Source organism: Hippichthys cyanospilos, chromosome 10, assembly GCF_059441005.1.
Source record: "Hippichthys cyanospilos isolate Australia breed blue-spotted pipefish chromosome 10, RoL_Hcya_1.0, whole genome shotgun sequence".
In the NCBI taxonomy this organism is placed as follows: domain Eukaryota; kingdom Metazoa; phylum Chordata; class Actinopteri; order Syngnathiformes; family Syngnathidae; genus Hippichthys; species Hippichthys cyanospilos.
The window spans coordinates 15,553,820-15,569,971 of NC_142378.1; the positions used below are offsets into that span (position 1 = coordinate 15,553,820).

The 16,152-nt window shown below is 36.3% G+C and overlaps 1 protein-coding gene across 1 annotated transcript in view; it reads right to left on the bottom strand.

Moving 5' to 3' along the window:
• Positions 1-614: 614 nt before the first annotated feature.
• Positions 615-16,152, bottom strand: part of LOC148417268 (glypican-5-like) — a 33,153-nt gene continuing 17,615 nt past the window's right edge. Inside the window, exons 9-11 of the mRNA XM_088425879.1 lie at positions 10,648-10,777; positions 1,831-1,937; positions 615-1,656 (exon numbers count right to left, since the gene is read on the bottom strand). Coding sequence (XP_088282005.1) covers positions 1,570-1,656; positions 1,831-1,937; positions 10,648-10,777 — 324 coding nt within the window. The 3' untranslated portion in view covers positions 615-1,569. The remainder of the gene's footprint in view (positions 1,657-1,830; positions 1,938-10,647; positions 10,778-16,152) is intronic.

Genomic DNA, 16,152 nt, shown 5'->3' on the forward strand with positions numbered 1-16,152 from the left:
GAGTGATACATCTCAATTAATGTCGTATTTTTAAGTGATGGGACATTTAGTCATGTCTAAAATTTTGTAAGTAGTAATTACAGTACATTAGGCATTTGGGGGTATTCAGCCAAACATTGCTTCATTTTGACATATGGAAAAGTCTAAAAAAGAAACATTCAATAACTTTTTCTCTTGGGATTAATATAAACAAGCAGAACACTTTACACACGTTTGTCAGCTTACATGTGTACATAGTATTTAAAATGTTTTTACAAAAGCTCTCACACTAATCAAATCTAGGATGTAGCCACTTAGGTTTACTCGGTCGTAAGGCTGAGCACTAATATTGATATGTCGATATATTGCAAGAGAAAGTTGGGTACGAAATTATTTGCGATAAGATGGCAAAACCTTAAAAAGAGAAAGATTGACGGCAGCATTATGTGTGTGTGTGTATATATATATATATATATATATATATATATATATATATATATATATATATATATATATATATATATATATATATATATATATATATATATATATGTAGTTCATATATATATATATATATATATATATATATATATATATATATATAGTTCATAGTAATCGCTATTCACTTGATTTGTTTGTGTTTTGGAAAAATGGGACAAGCTGACAGAGTTGAAGAAAAGTCAGATTGTCTTGGACAACAAATATAATGTATTATTCATTGTTTGGAAACAAGACGGCCACTAAAATAAATCAGGACTGTGATACTCGGATTAGCTACCTTGATTTATGTATGTTCTGTCTTCTATTTCTTAGTGTGGTTATTTTTACTTCTTCATGAAAAACAATGCCAATGGGGCTATAAAACAATTGTGATGAAAATGCATTTATATTGTATGATACCAAAAGCAAAACTGACTATAAATGCCATTTGCTGAAGAGTACAAAGTTAAGTAAGAGGCCTTACCAATCAAGCATTGCATAAACATTCATTATGCTGCTAAAGAAAATTGCAGTTGTCATTTTGTGAACAGATTTATTATTTCAAATTATTTGATATAAATATAAAGTCACTGTAAATTTAGGTTTGCCTGTCTTGAGTGCATGTTACACGAAATTTCATAGCAATTTCTGGCCTGGGTTGTATTGATTAATCACATTTGCTATACCGCTATGACTACTAATAATAGCTGTCATGGATTATTTCGACTGTAAAAAAGGGGGCAATTAATATCTACAAGTCAGTCTGCTGTAGTCTATATTAAACAGTGTTTATACAAAAGTCATCTACATAAACTCTTTATATAAATATATAATACATAGGTTTGTATTTACACTTCTTGAAAAAAGTAGTGCTGTGCCATCTATGCTATTAGTTACCGTAAATACAGGTGAGCACACATAGAGGTCAGTGCAGGTAATATAAAATGCTTACATGCTTGAATCAATAGTTCATCTTCCATCATCATCATCATCATCATCAACAACAGCAGCAACAACAACAGAATGGCTGGACAGTGCTCAAAAATGTTTTAAACAACAACATAATTGTTCTCAGTCCCAATTTCTGTCCCTCAAACTTCAACGGGGTTGTCATGGCGACAGCAGCAACAGGAGACTGACCACACTCAAATGTAGAAGTTCGAAAGTTGTCGTGCTAGCTGAACCTGTAACAGGCACCTGATTGCGAAAATGTGAAGGGGAGAGAGAGGAAGGAGAAATTCAGTCAACAAAAAATGTAAATAAGGTGCCATAAAAAATATACAGGCACATGATAGTACAGTCCCCAATTAAGCTGCCTTCCATCTTTTATTTGATTATGTCAAATGAAAACAGTTGCATGTTGTTCCCTACCAGTGGGGGAGACTTGTGATGAGGAGGAATGCGATAGTGAGGAGGAAGAGAAACCTTGTCCCTTGCCACTGGTCCATGTCCACTGGACAAATCATCTGTATCAGTACCTAAACACATAAACACATAGATAGCCAAGAAACCATCATTAGCGTCTGTTCAAGTAACTTCAGAGCTGCACCTTAATGATTTATTCTTAGAGTGAGGATGAGAATTTAAGTTCAGTCGTATCAAAAGAATTACTGTACTATTATTATTGCTGAACAATTCCCAATCATTTACATAATTTACAGTCATGGACGCTACTCCCTTTTACCTTAATTTATTATGCTGAATTAGTATTCATACCAACCCCCACTTTTCTGTCTGCACCCAGCTGGTTACTTGATTGCTCATCTTGGACAAAAGGCACACTGTTTCGGGCATCCTATTGCAATAGAAATGTTCAAAACTTGACTAAAGACACATTTGTATACTTGTGCATTAGGTGAACTGTCACTGCTGCTGGTGGACTACAGCTTTCTTGTGTTTCTTTCCCGCCCCCTTCTCGCAGCTACTTGGTGATGAACATATTGAATGAATGAATTCTTACTTTTCCCCAGATGGGGTTTTGAGGTTTCCTTGCCCTTATAACAATGGATTCTGTATTGATTGCTTATATACGCTCGATAACTGTAACATTTTATGTGTTTGAACCGGAAAGTCAAGAAATGTGTATTTGTAAGTGAAAACATTAGAATGTAATTGTATGTCCTTGATTTCAGTTGGAAATGCATGACGTGATTATGCTGTTTTGGTTATGTTGCTCATGCTTAAACCAGATTGATGACATGGCTAGCATATAATAATAACACAAAATCCTATTTTGAGTGGAGTTCTACATCTATTGTTTACAAATATATAAGTAGTGCAGTTTTAAAAGTTTCCCCACCATTAATACCATCTATACAAAGAAGTGCACGTGCTGCAAAATGCCGCCTCTGCGAATGCATTATCCCTATAAAAGAAGATCGACAAACAGCGTGGTTGCTAGCTGTCTCCCTGATTTGATGATCGTACAATTATGTTAACACCAACACAGCAGATTGTGGATTATATCTCAATGAGGAACATTTTTCTATGCACAGTATACCAAAACAACTGTCATTGTGTGCTGTAGTAGGATCCAGAAGCAACTTCCAGCAAGTTGTTAATTCACTGATTTTACATAAAGAATTGAATTTATATATGAGAAAAAAATAACGGGCTCAATGACAAATTGTGATAAGCATTCCTAAATGGCATTTAATATCAAGGCTTACTAACATATAAGCCTTGTGATACAAATGGTGACACCAAAAGCTCAATGACATGAATTCCTTAAAAACATTTTGTGATGGAATTGGTGACATGTCCTCCTTGTGAGAACAATGTTTCGCAAATAAATGCTTCATGCACAGTTAAAAAAATAAAATAAAAAAAAGCTCAAAGAGCGTAAGCATTAAATCACTCTAACATACAGAATTTGCAGCTATCACTCTAATATATTTGCAGCTACTGCCCCTTCATCTATGTTTACTAGACAGCCCACATGTTTGGAGCACATTAATTTTCTTTTATTGTCTTATTGGATGATATAACATTGGCCAGGGCTATCTGTGAAAAGGGCCTCCTTCCACCCCAATCGTACGTGTCAATGTGTTCACCACCACACTCCATAACTGTGCTGGAAGAAAGATTATAATAATCACAATGCATTGAATGAAATGGTTTCTACAATGAGTAATGATTTGCCTTATTCAGGTATCCTTTACTTCAGGGCAGCCAAACGTTTCTGCTTCATGCAAGTCCACGCCGGCACAACTGCCATCCCCAGAGGAGCTGGCATGAACGTTCAAAAAAAGGACAGAAGTACTTGCTACGTACACTATACTGGCTAAGGAGAGCAGATGGTGGGAACCAGAAAATAACAATACAGCAACTTTGCCTTTCCAAACAAATTAATCCCTATAGTTCACTTGTGATTTTTAATTAAGATTTCTATGCAGACACACATACGTTTCACAAATTTAGTGTAGAGAAAAATGTGCACTTGCTTGCTTTCCATGCTTGTATAAGTAAAATATTCTGCTTCGTAACCAGGTAACAAAAAAATTCAACCAGTTACAATAGTATGGCTGCTTGCCCAATATAAAATTTGTAAAAACAACGCAGCATTTTATCCCAATTAGAAATAAAATTTTGATACACTAATTGTATATCATTACTGTACAATTGAATGAATATATCCATCTATGCTCTACTGCTTATCCTAATCTTAGCTCCCTCTGGGTGAAATGCAAGATGCACTCTGGATTGGTTGACAGACATACATAATTGCCTCGAGATACAAGGTGAAGTTGATCCTTGACCACACTCAAAGCACTCATATCTCAAATCAAACTAGAGTTTGGTTACAGTACCTGACAAAAGTCTTGTCTCTTATCCATTCTATAGAAACAACATACAACCTTACTTTTTTTAATCCATTGCTTTTAGAAATGGCTCATATGAAAGCTAAACCCTTCCCAAATTATGTTTAAAATTCTAAAACAAAATTCCTTTACTCGAGAGAGCTTGATCATATAATGAACACAGAAAGGTCAGAATTTGACATGACAAAAATGTCGTCGCCTACATACGGTAATGTGACATCATTGAATTAAGTAGCAGTGCTGTGAGAGCCATATTTAAAATCTTGTACCACTTCCACGAGCTTGGAAGACTACATCCATTCGGTATAACAATGATTCACACAAGTCATTGATGAAGTCATCTGGAGTAATAAACAAAGTAGTCCTTCATGCTTCCCAGAGTCCATCAACTTAATTTGGTTTCATAGTCGATGCTTCCTCTTTCATTCTACCCCATACATCACATGTGTCTAACTCCAGTCCGCAATGGCCGGTATCCTGCATGTTTTCCAGATATCTATTCTTAACACACCTGATTCAAATGATTAGCTCATCAGCAAGTTAAGCAGGAGCGTGAAAATCATCATAATCATTTGAATCAGGTGTGTTTGAGAAAGAAAGGTCAACAACATGCAATATACCAGCCCTCGAGGACCGGAGTTTGAAATTTGTGTCATACATGTTAAATGATGTTCATGTCTGATGCCTGGGCTGGCCAGTCCTGGAGCATCCTGATCTTCTTTGACTTGAACAACTTTGAGGTGGAAATGAATGTATGCAATGGAGCATCCGCTTTCTGCAAAAGTTGGTTGACAATGCCAGAATTGTCTAATACAGCTTGATATTTTTGGTGATTGATATTTCAGAGGCATGGCAGGGACTATAGTGTGTGTAAACAGTAAATATAACTTCACTTTTATAACAGTTTTCTACTAAAGGTACTCATAGCACTTTGCACTGATTACTCATTTACGTACAGATCCTGTTGCATCAGGAGCAACTGGTCTTGCTCAAAGACACTTTGACATGGTCACAATGGTTGGGTATCAAATGCACAACCTCTCAGTTGTGAGCCAACCATACTCTCACTGAGCCATGCTGCCCAGAGTGAGAGGGTGAGTGAGTCCTTCAACCTGGTTTCTACTGCAGATTTTATGGTGATTGCAAATAAAAGACTCCACTCCTGGTTTTGTTTTAATTGCTTGTTTTGAAAAAGAACACTCAAGCCTATTTTTCGCTACAAAATTGGACTGTGAAAGTTGCAGCAGTTTACTAGTCCGGACTGAAAGGTTGGCAACAATGACAAAAAAAAACAATATTTTGAAAGTAATGGATTCCAGCAACAGGGAAATACAGACTGGTTCATTTTTGGAATGCTCAAAATTTTGAATTTTGAACTAAGTTTGAAACTGGTTGCAGGCAGTGTTGGGCAAATTACTTTGAAACTGTAAAGCATTATTGATTACTTATAACTGTCATTTCAAAATAATTATTTACATTATAATATTAGTGTATTTGAAATGTAATGCATTACACTACTATTGCATTACTTTTATATTACTCTCACCACCATAACTGGAAATATGCACTTGCCATTCTAAATGTTGCACATTTCGCTCATTACACATCCACTGAAAGGTTAGCTTAAGCCTAAAACCAGTACAAATCATTTAATCGGTAATGTATCGTAAACCTTTAAAGACAAGATACAAAATATTTATAAATATTTTTTTGTATTTTAATCCCTTTATACCTTAGCTTCACAACAACACGATACATTTTTTATACTGCAACAGAAACAGCGCATTTCACAATTTCAATGTTAATATTCAAATTCAAGATCAGTTGGCTAGGTTAGAGACATATGTTTCAAAAAGTCTACGCAAGTCTACCTCATAGTTATTGATACACATTGACAGTGAAAAACAGCGTTATCTTACCTTGTCATCATTGCTAGTTGCGATAGGGATATTGCTGACAAGCTTTCTAAAAGCTGGGAATCCACTGTAGAAAGCGGCACCATATCTCCTACCGAATCTTCTAACCTCAATGTTGAAGTGTCATCCCTCAGCGAGAAAGCGCAATCCTCCGCGTTTTCGCTTCGCTAATTTCACGTTACTATGGCCCCGCTATAAAAGGTTTGGTAAATTACTGGTCCTATTTCGCAAAGTAGACAGCTTTTTAGGTGTTGTGCGCAAAGTGCACCTAACAATAATATTTTTCTTGTCTTTATCTCTGATGAACTGAAAGTAATGGTCGTATGTCCATCTTGAGTACATATTGTCCTTTTTCAACCTGCCGTTTCATCTCAGCTGTAGTAGATCAGCAAGTAAACATTTTGCCCCGGACTTTTATCTCAATAATACTATTTTGTTGATTACCGCATTATAGTAAAAAGTAATGCATTACATTAATGAGATTACTTAATGACAACACTAGTTGCAGGCATATACGTACTGCACTTGACTGCACTCACATTTTGATAGTCTTCCTTCATAAGAAGGGGGACTACAAGGAGTTTTTCTATTCTCCTCAGCTTCACTGGTATCGTTTATTCAGGTGCGATGAAAACAAGTGTCAATCTCAGATTTAGCAGATGCAATGTGATTTTTATCCTAGCTGTGGAACCCTGTACCAGCGCTATACCCCTGTGTTTAGGACATCACCCTACATAACTATGTTTAATAGTTTCACCTTTCTTTCCAAAGCGCAAGGAACTCCTTAAAGTGTGACCCTTTCAAAATGTGGCTGACATCAGAAGGGCCAAGGATCCTGGAAGAGTCCCTCTAGGACAGCTTAAAGATGTGGTGGAGATGGGAAAGTCGTCTGGGCTCCAGGGGGATTACTCAAAGCTTGAATTTGAAATATAACTTTTCTGACATACCTTTGAGAAATGATTTACAAATTGTTGCTGATCCAATTAGGATTTGGCTCAAAGCTCTACCGGATGCCATTCTAGTTGACGAATTGGTGAGTGGATGTCATATAAGATTGATCTGAGGAGAGAACATTTAAAAACTGATGGCAGTGCTGTCTGTATCTGTGTGCTTAAATGAGTGCAAAAATCCATGAATGATTATTACACTATCAAATGTTGTTCTTTGTACAAAACTGGCAAATGAGGCTCATTTATGTCCAGATTTTGCTGTGATTACATTTGGCGTTCTTTTGCTGTCTCTAACTCACATATTCACTGTGTTCACAAACGCACACTTAAAAGATGACCTTGAAAGGTGTCTGGATAATATAGCATATGGGTTTGTGTGTGTGCACCCTTGTGTAATGTGTGTAGTTTTGTAAATGTATCCCTCACATTTCTAGCTGAATCAGTAATGAGCATTTCATTACTTCAGCCTCAGAACCCCTGGGAGGAAGAACGCACACACACATGCACGTGCACACACACACACACACACGAGCCCATACAAAGAGAGCAGGGTCAGCTACAGATGATACTCCACCTAGTTGCGGTAAGAATCAAAGAATTTAAAAGGACAACATGAGAAAGAGGTACAAAAAAGGAAAACCAGTGAAATGTAAGAAGGTTAAGTTACTCTACTTTGATACTTGACCATTGAATTAAAATTTCACATGGATACAGGACATTGTTGTTTTAATATGTTTTTAGTTGTTTTTTGTGAAAAAAAACCCCCAAAACAATTCAATCACACCAATGTCAATGCAAACCTACAACTTAATATTGTATCAATCCAAATCAAGCTACTAATTTTTAACTCAACATTATTTTACAGAGGATTTTAAAAGGAGAGTGCTGTATACAAAAAATAGTCAAACAATAACAATGACAGTTAGATAAAAAATTAGATTCAAAATTCAATTCAATTCTCGGCCAGGATTCATGAATCATTTGCTGAATCAGGCTTCTGATCGAATACCATGTTTGAAAACGACAGATACATTTTAGATTTGTTTTTGGAACAGTTCAAACTTATTGACCTCCTCTTAGGTTAGTTTAGGTCTATTAGGAAATGTTCATTTTTATCAACTGTGATGCACTGTGATGGGGTCAGTGCATATAGATACAGTACACAGACGTTAACGATATACTGTAAAATTGTAACTAATGCACATGCGCCATATTACGCTTGTTGAAGCACATCTTATTTCAATGACTCTATGACACGTTAGACTGTGGGAGTCTGAATATCCAGCATGGCTATGCTTCATAAGCAGACTGATATTATTCCGAGCATGTTTGCAACCTCAATATTACAGACTGTATGGATTGTACAGAAAGGCAATTTTATAGCAGTGATCAATCTGAGCCAAGGACTCACTTTTATAGTCATTGGAGCAGATTAGATCTTGCTACATTTTATTGTTATTTCTGGTCCCATTCAAAAAGCCACGGATGCTTATCAATGTAATTCAGCAGAGAGCAAGCACTAGAAAATACTTGCATTTCCCTTGAAATAGATCATTTAGACTTCGCAATACTTGGCTCATAAACCTGGAGAGTAGTTCAGCGGTTGATAACATTGGGAAGAAGGCATTAAGCATTACACTAAATAATGAAATTATTTAAGAAGAAGATGATGATCAAGGAGAAAGAGAAAGGTATTCTTGTGTATTTTTTATGATAAGGGCCATTTCAATCATACAGTACTAAGCATGGGGCTAAAGAAGATATTAAATTAAATGACTATCCAAAGATGAGACAAATTCTATCACTTACTTTTTCATGGTCATCAAATGTATACAGTGGCTTGGAAGCGCAAAAACAAAATAACAAATTGTGAAACACGTTTTATTGCATTGAAACACATTTTGAGAAATTTCAGAAAACCAATGACCAAAAAAACGGAAACAAATTTACATTTCAATTGACAAAAAGCGGAAACAAAATTACATTTTAGAAAACAAATAACAAATAAAAAAAAAAAAAAAAAATTACAATTAAGACCTGATCGTGGATTGACAAGATGATACAGGAAGTGGTAATAGCCGTTTAGTTCTGCTTTTTGGAACGTTAATTTGTTTCAGCTTTTGGTAATTTTGTTCTCTACAATGTAAATTTTCTGAAATGTAAATGTGTTTCACCTTTTGTTAATTCGTTCCAGCTTTTGTGAATTTGTCTTCTGAATTGTACATTTGTTTCAAGCATCGTAAAAGTGTTTAGCAGTTTGTTATTTTGTTTTGCAATTCCCAGCCACAATAAATTCATCCACAAGAGTAAAAATCAGCAGTTAACTTCTCCACAGACACATAAACAAGTGTTTTGAATGTTAAAGACAAACGTATTGTGAGATATGATATCTTGTAACATCTAAAATGAGCCTGTATTTTAATGTGGAAAATATCATCACTTTCCACATTTTAATGTGGAAATCACTTTCTAGAATATATCGTTAATGTCTGTAATGTAAGTCAGTGATGTTACATTAGTAACAACAACATAATAGTTTGTGTCTGTATACTAGAGAGGGGAGAAGAAACCGTGATTACATTTACATTATCGACTTACAGAGCACGTCAGCGGAGGCAGAAAGAATCGAGGAAAGGATGGTGCTGGACTGAGTCGAAAAAATCTATCATTTTTTAAATCTGTGAATTCCTGAGGCGAGGGAAATGAAAAATGACAAAGCTTTGAAAGGGACCCTCCTCTCGCATACATAACCGCTGCTCTGTGTGTAAGGTCAACTTTGACATCCTCATGTCATCATGATGACGAATAGAGCAGACCCTTATACAGTAAGTATTCAGGGTGCATCTGATATATAATGAGTAAGGTAGGGACATTACAGTCCCAAGTAGAAAGATACTGGAATGGGTAGCGAGCCCCTCAAGTTAAGAAGAATAGGCCGCTGCGTTACATGTTGATGTACTAAGACTGTGCAAAAAAAAAGTTGTGTTAAAAAAGTTGTAGGGAAAAAAATGCTCACGCAATAAGCACTGATTTGTAACAGGACTTGAAGTTCATTTCAAGTATAGTGTTTGTTCGGTATTAAATATTGCACAACTGCCTCTTTCAAATCTTTAGAATTATTCTATTGATTATTCCATTGAGTAATGGAGTAGTTGATTCCCCCCAACCGCTCCAAACACCAAAACATTCATATGGATTTTACGAATTAGTTTTATAATATACTAATGTTGATGGGGGTGGATATAACTGCTCATTCTTTGTTCACTCATTATTTGTTATCTTCTATCAAAATTTGCTTGTGCTAATTGATTAGCAATCACATTTAGCATTAGCACACTAGTGATTACAATTTGAGGTCCACGGGCCCTAACTAGTAGTACATTCACAGATACATCCTATGTCAGTTTCAAGTGTAATAGTGTCCCTAAAGTTATGTTAGAGTGTGAGAATGTAAAATAAATGTGAACCAAGCGATGAAACTAATTAAAAAATAAAACTCACCAGATGCTTCACAGCCGTCTTCATCGTCACAGTCATCTCCACTGCCTCTGTCCGTTCCTGCACTGCCTCCATCATCTACCTCACCCTTTCTTGGGGCTTCATGCACCCAGCCAAGCTCCACTAAAAGTTCCTAAACACACAAACAATGTCAGTGCATATTTCACAATGGCTTTCATTTGACTGTCCTTCAAGTCAGCTAGTCAACTATAACTGAAATACTAAAATGAAAGCTTGAAGTTTGATAACTATATGATCTAATACTCCACCACATCTACTCATCTACATTGTATATAATCTGGAGAGACTAAGGAAACTAATTTGTTTGCACATAATTCATTAGAGTAGGCCTAGAGTGCACCTTAGCCATCACTACAAAAACTAAAAGTATTACATGATTTCATCTACTCTTTCATTCGTCATTTGTCCCTCTTCATCCACATTTGGTTTAATGTATATAACTCATAGTGATATGGCCAAACCAAATAAGAAAAACTTCAATTTTTTTTGGAAACTGTGAGGCTGACGCGGTAACCACTGCACCACCGAGCCACAGCACAGAAGTCTTAAGTGCTCAATACATGTATTTTAATAATTGTATTAATTAATTTTAATAAATGTATCATTGTCTAAATACTAGTGAAAGTTGTTTCTGTTTTCATATTTTAATTCATCATTATACATTTTCATTTCATGTTTTATTTAAATTGTCGTACTCTAAATTTTCAAACGAACATTGTTCTCTAAAAGACTGTAGAACACATCAAATATAATCTAGCGCTAAAATGCCAGGAAATTTTCATTTGAATTCCTTTGGTTATAGGAATCTGTTTCCTAAACGCACATTTGGAACTTTCAGTGAAGTGATGACTGAAATGGATCGGGATGAACAAATCATCCAACAGTCAGTACATGAATTTTTGCATTGTGTGCCTTCATCAGTAGGCATAATGCGTCAGGTGACATGTGGCCTCAAAAGACTGTCATGAAATACGAGACTTTGAGAGCAAGGTTATTATTTGATAGCTTGTCCGAGGGGACAGGAGACAAACTACAGCGTGTGTGATGATTGGCCACCATGCTTTGCGACTGCAAATGAACATTACGCCAATCAAAGCAATAATCTTACTAATACCGCCCACAATGCTATTAAAGATTCAGTAGAAAACAAGAACAAGTGATTACGTACATGGTTTCTACCCAAGTATGAAAGGCATGGAATGCATTCCACCTTTCCTCCATTTTTTAACTTGCATTAGCCGATCCAGTCAGAAATCATTAGGATGACCCTTCTTTTCACGCATCAGCACAGTACAGCATAAGATCAAATTTATTGACAAATTTATTGATATACATTTTCAATGAAGAAAGGAGAGCATGGCGAGCATGGGAACTGGTCCAACAACACACTATTATGCCCAACCAAGTATTCACAATGAGACATACAAATGTTAATTCGAAGTTTGTCTTGTTCTGATTCAGCAACGGGTGTGAATGGACACATGCATTCCCCAAGTGTTAAGACCTATGCACTAAGAACAAATTTAATGTCTCAGGATTTAGGAAACCCGGTAGGACTTTTATTAAGCTATCACTGGCCAGAAGTTTGTATGAGAAAAAAGATGCCGCAAATTAGTGAAGACATTGCCCTTTATTATGTAAGTGTGGTTCTCACAAGCCTGATTAAGGTTGCCATGATTGGATGAGCATGTACACACAAATTTTAATTGCAAGTGTAAGATTGAATAAGCTCGCGGAATCTCATTAGACTGAAAAGCCTGTATGAAACAAGAGCCCATTGCTCCAAAGGTCTAATTAACGGTTACCAGAGGATAGGGCAACGGGAAGACGATAAAGGTGAGGCAAAGACAGCAAGAGAGAATGACACACCTCTTAAAGTATGGTAAGTATCTTACACCAATATAGTTACCACAGGTTGGCACATGGTCAGCGCTGACGGACTGTCCGTCGCTGACAGACATCCGCTTTGCCAAAGGACGACCGAATGACAGAATGCAAAAAAATGGCTCATTAAAAATGTCAGAAGTGCAATTTTCATCCATCATTGTAATCATGGGGATAGACATTAAGTCAGATAAAGATTTGCTGATAAGAGCATTCTGCAGTGTGTTTCCACTGCAAGGTCACACATTCAAGAAAACAATGGATGCAGAACGAATTTACACGCGTTCCCTGATTGGCTCTTTTACGGGACATGCAAAATAGTTGTCTGATAGACCGACGATTACAATTTTCAGTGTGAAAAAAATGGCGGACTGACGATCACATAAGGGGGGCAGGAGGGCACTGACGACTGACGAAGATAAAAATATAAGTTGCCCACCTCTGATATTTACAGTTCGGCGGCACGTTCGCTTCACAGTTTAGAGGTCCCAGGTTCAATTCCAGTTGTGTGGGGTTAGCATGGTCTCCCTGTGCTTTTCCTTCCACAATCCCCCAAAAAACATGCATGGTAGGTCAATCGGACACACCAAATTACCCTTAGTTGTGTTTTTGAATGTGGTTTTCGTGTGCCTTGCGATTGATTGGCTGATAACCAGTTCAGGGGGTCTCCCCGCTAACTGCCCGAAAACAGCTGGAAGAGGCACCAGCACGGCAGTGACCCTATTGAGGAAAAGCGGCTGTAGAAAATGGATGGATGGATAGATATTTACAGTTGACCTCCATTGTTCGCAGGGAATCGTTATTCGGCAGGCACACACAGCAAGACACTACATATAATTGACAGCAAGTGTTTTTAAGTCATATACCATTATTTTTACAACTTGAGAATAGATTTTCTTCCATGTGGCCCCTGAGCTAAAATAAGTTTGACACCCCTGTTTTACACAATGCTTAAAATTTATTATACACCTCTCGTATTTGTATCCGTGTAGCCTTCGAGCATGAATGCATTATGTCCATTGTGAGGCACTGGTGCAAAAATGCTTGTTATCATTAAAAGACACGAAAAACACAATTTTGTTTAAATTTTCAATTTTATAAACAAGGTTTCTGCAAAACACTATTCACCCAGTCGGACATCTTGAATATCTTTAGAAATACAGGTAATTCAATGCACCAAATGTTAATAAATAGTGCGTAAGCGCATTGCCAGGGCTACATGAAGACATTATATAATTTATGTGAAGCATCAAGATCGGCTTTGCTACAGTTTATTTTCCAAGGCAATAAATTATTAAATATTTCCACTACCGCTGCAATGTCCTCACATACCCTGAGGAGTTATGAGTACACCTGGTTTGGAAACACTGCTTATGGTGACCAGAATAGTTCCAAAGTCAATTTGGTGTTCTTAGAGGTTAGTATCAAGCAAAATACATAAATGTATTACTAACAACGTTAAGACTGACCCAAAGGGAAATTAAAAAAAAAATAAAATAAAATCGGTGTAGGATTGGTATCAGCCGATCTCGCAGTATTGGTATTGATATCATATATGAAAAAAAACATAATGAAGCCATTCCTAGAAGAAAGGGGCGCTTTGAAAGTTGTTTTAATGCTGATTTCTCCAAAACAAATTAGAAAGTTCAAAATGCATACTGATATGAATATAATTTAAAATAAAATACAAGTTTGCAAGAAAATAGGGCCTTTCTGGCAAGGGGGTCTCATTATTAGTCTACATATGCATTTTTGGAATATTTAGTTCCTCCACTTATTTCAGAAAGGCGGGTGTCTGAACCGCAAAAATGACAGTCATGAATAATACGAATTAAAAGTTTAAATTAATGGCTGTGTCTCTCAACTGGGGAAGTACTGTACTTGCACAGGATTTAAATTCAAAGGTGACCTCAAAGTTATTTAGCTAAAAGCTCATGGTCGTTCCCTTTTATATCATCAATTTCTAAAATCAATAAAACACCCTTTATATCATACGTAAGCGCTTACAAATAAATGTATATGAATCTTTGGTTGCTGTTAATGTTTCCATTACTTTTTCTCATCCACGCGCTACTTTTGAATATCCAGTGAGGATCATACTCTTCCACGCAAGAATTAAATTTGATATAAAAATAAGGGGCCAAAAATTTTACATACATGAATAATTACTTGGTGCCTGTGTAGTCTGTGTGAGTGCAAAGGCTGACTCCACATTTTATGCATGTAAATGCAGCATGATTAATGGGCCCACCATCAACAAAAAGCACAGAAAGCCCTTCAACAGTGAAATTGGCCCAACAACCACCAAAAAAAAAAGCCCCATGAATATTTAATTACACCAGTAACAGAATTAATTTGGTCACCTTAAAAATTAATACCGCAAACATATTTGATACTTTTGAAACAGCATTCATTTTTTCGTCCATTTTCATTTGATTAGCCAATTTATAGTTGCTGCGTCAGTCAGAGCTGGAGGTGGGCAAAAGCAAATTACATAAAAGTTAATTATACTCATACAGTATGACGCATGACAACTATTATCACTTAGTTACAGCACTTGAGGTCTTTGAATGGGAATCTATCCATTTTGCCGGTTTATCCCGACACACGCGGCATAGAAACATGCAACGATCATCTCCATTCATTTTACACATTTACAAACCATCTGCCTCCATGTTGTATTCACTCTTTTCAATTGCAAGCTGTGGCCAGGCCATTTTGGGCAAAGATTTGACAAATTAATGAGCTTCCGGCATGCTTCTAATTTTATAACAATGTGTATCAAACAGGTAAATGTTGCGTGTAGTGCCACTCACATTTGAAGTTTTTTTGTAAAAAGTAAACATAAGACAAAGAATGAGATCATGAATTTTCAACCAAAAGGCATAAAGAAACCGCCTTACAAAGTTCACTCGCGTACATAAAATGGGAAAAAGTATACTGCTTTTGAGCCAGCGTCACTTTTGCGCTGAATGCAAGAATCAAGTGCTCTATTCAGAAGACAGATTCTTAGGAAATTTGTATTTGACCACATGGCTCTGCCGCTGATGTTGATTCAGCTTGATGTCTATATTGTAAATGGATTTAGGGGCTCGAAACGATGGGCTGTTTGCTTGGGGTAAAATGGATGTAAATAATAAATAAATACTGCAGGACACATCAGCACCAAAAGATGCCGGCCTTCAGGTTATCTGCCCTGTAAAACCAGATGATCAATCCAGCCTTAGCTGCTGCACACCTTTGGTGCGCAATGAATATAAGTGCATTGATAATTGTGTTGAGTTTCCAAATGGTTGGACCAAAGGCCCCATGAAAGTATTAGCTTGCTATGCTTCCATTCAATAAATATTGAATAATGGTTAATGTAAATGCTGGAGAAGCTTGGACACTATTGCTAATGACACCACGTTACAATCTATTCTACAACAGTGTACATTTCTTGAAAAGTCGTTCAACGGCCATATACTTTTAAGATGTTTTCCTTTTGATAGTTGCATTTATTTATTTTAATCCATATTTTTTTTTATTTCTATTTCATTTTTTTGTGTTTAAAATGTGTAAAAAAAAATTACAAATATTATATTGTGAAAGTTTTTTTGGTCA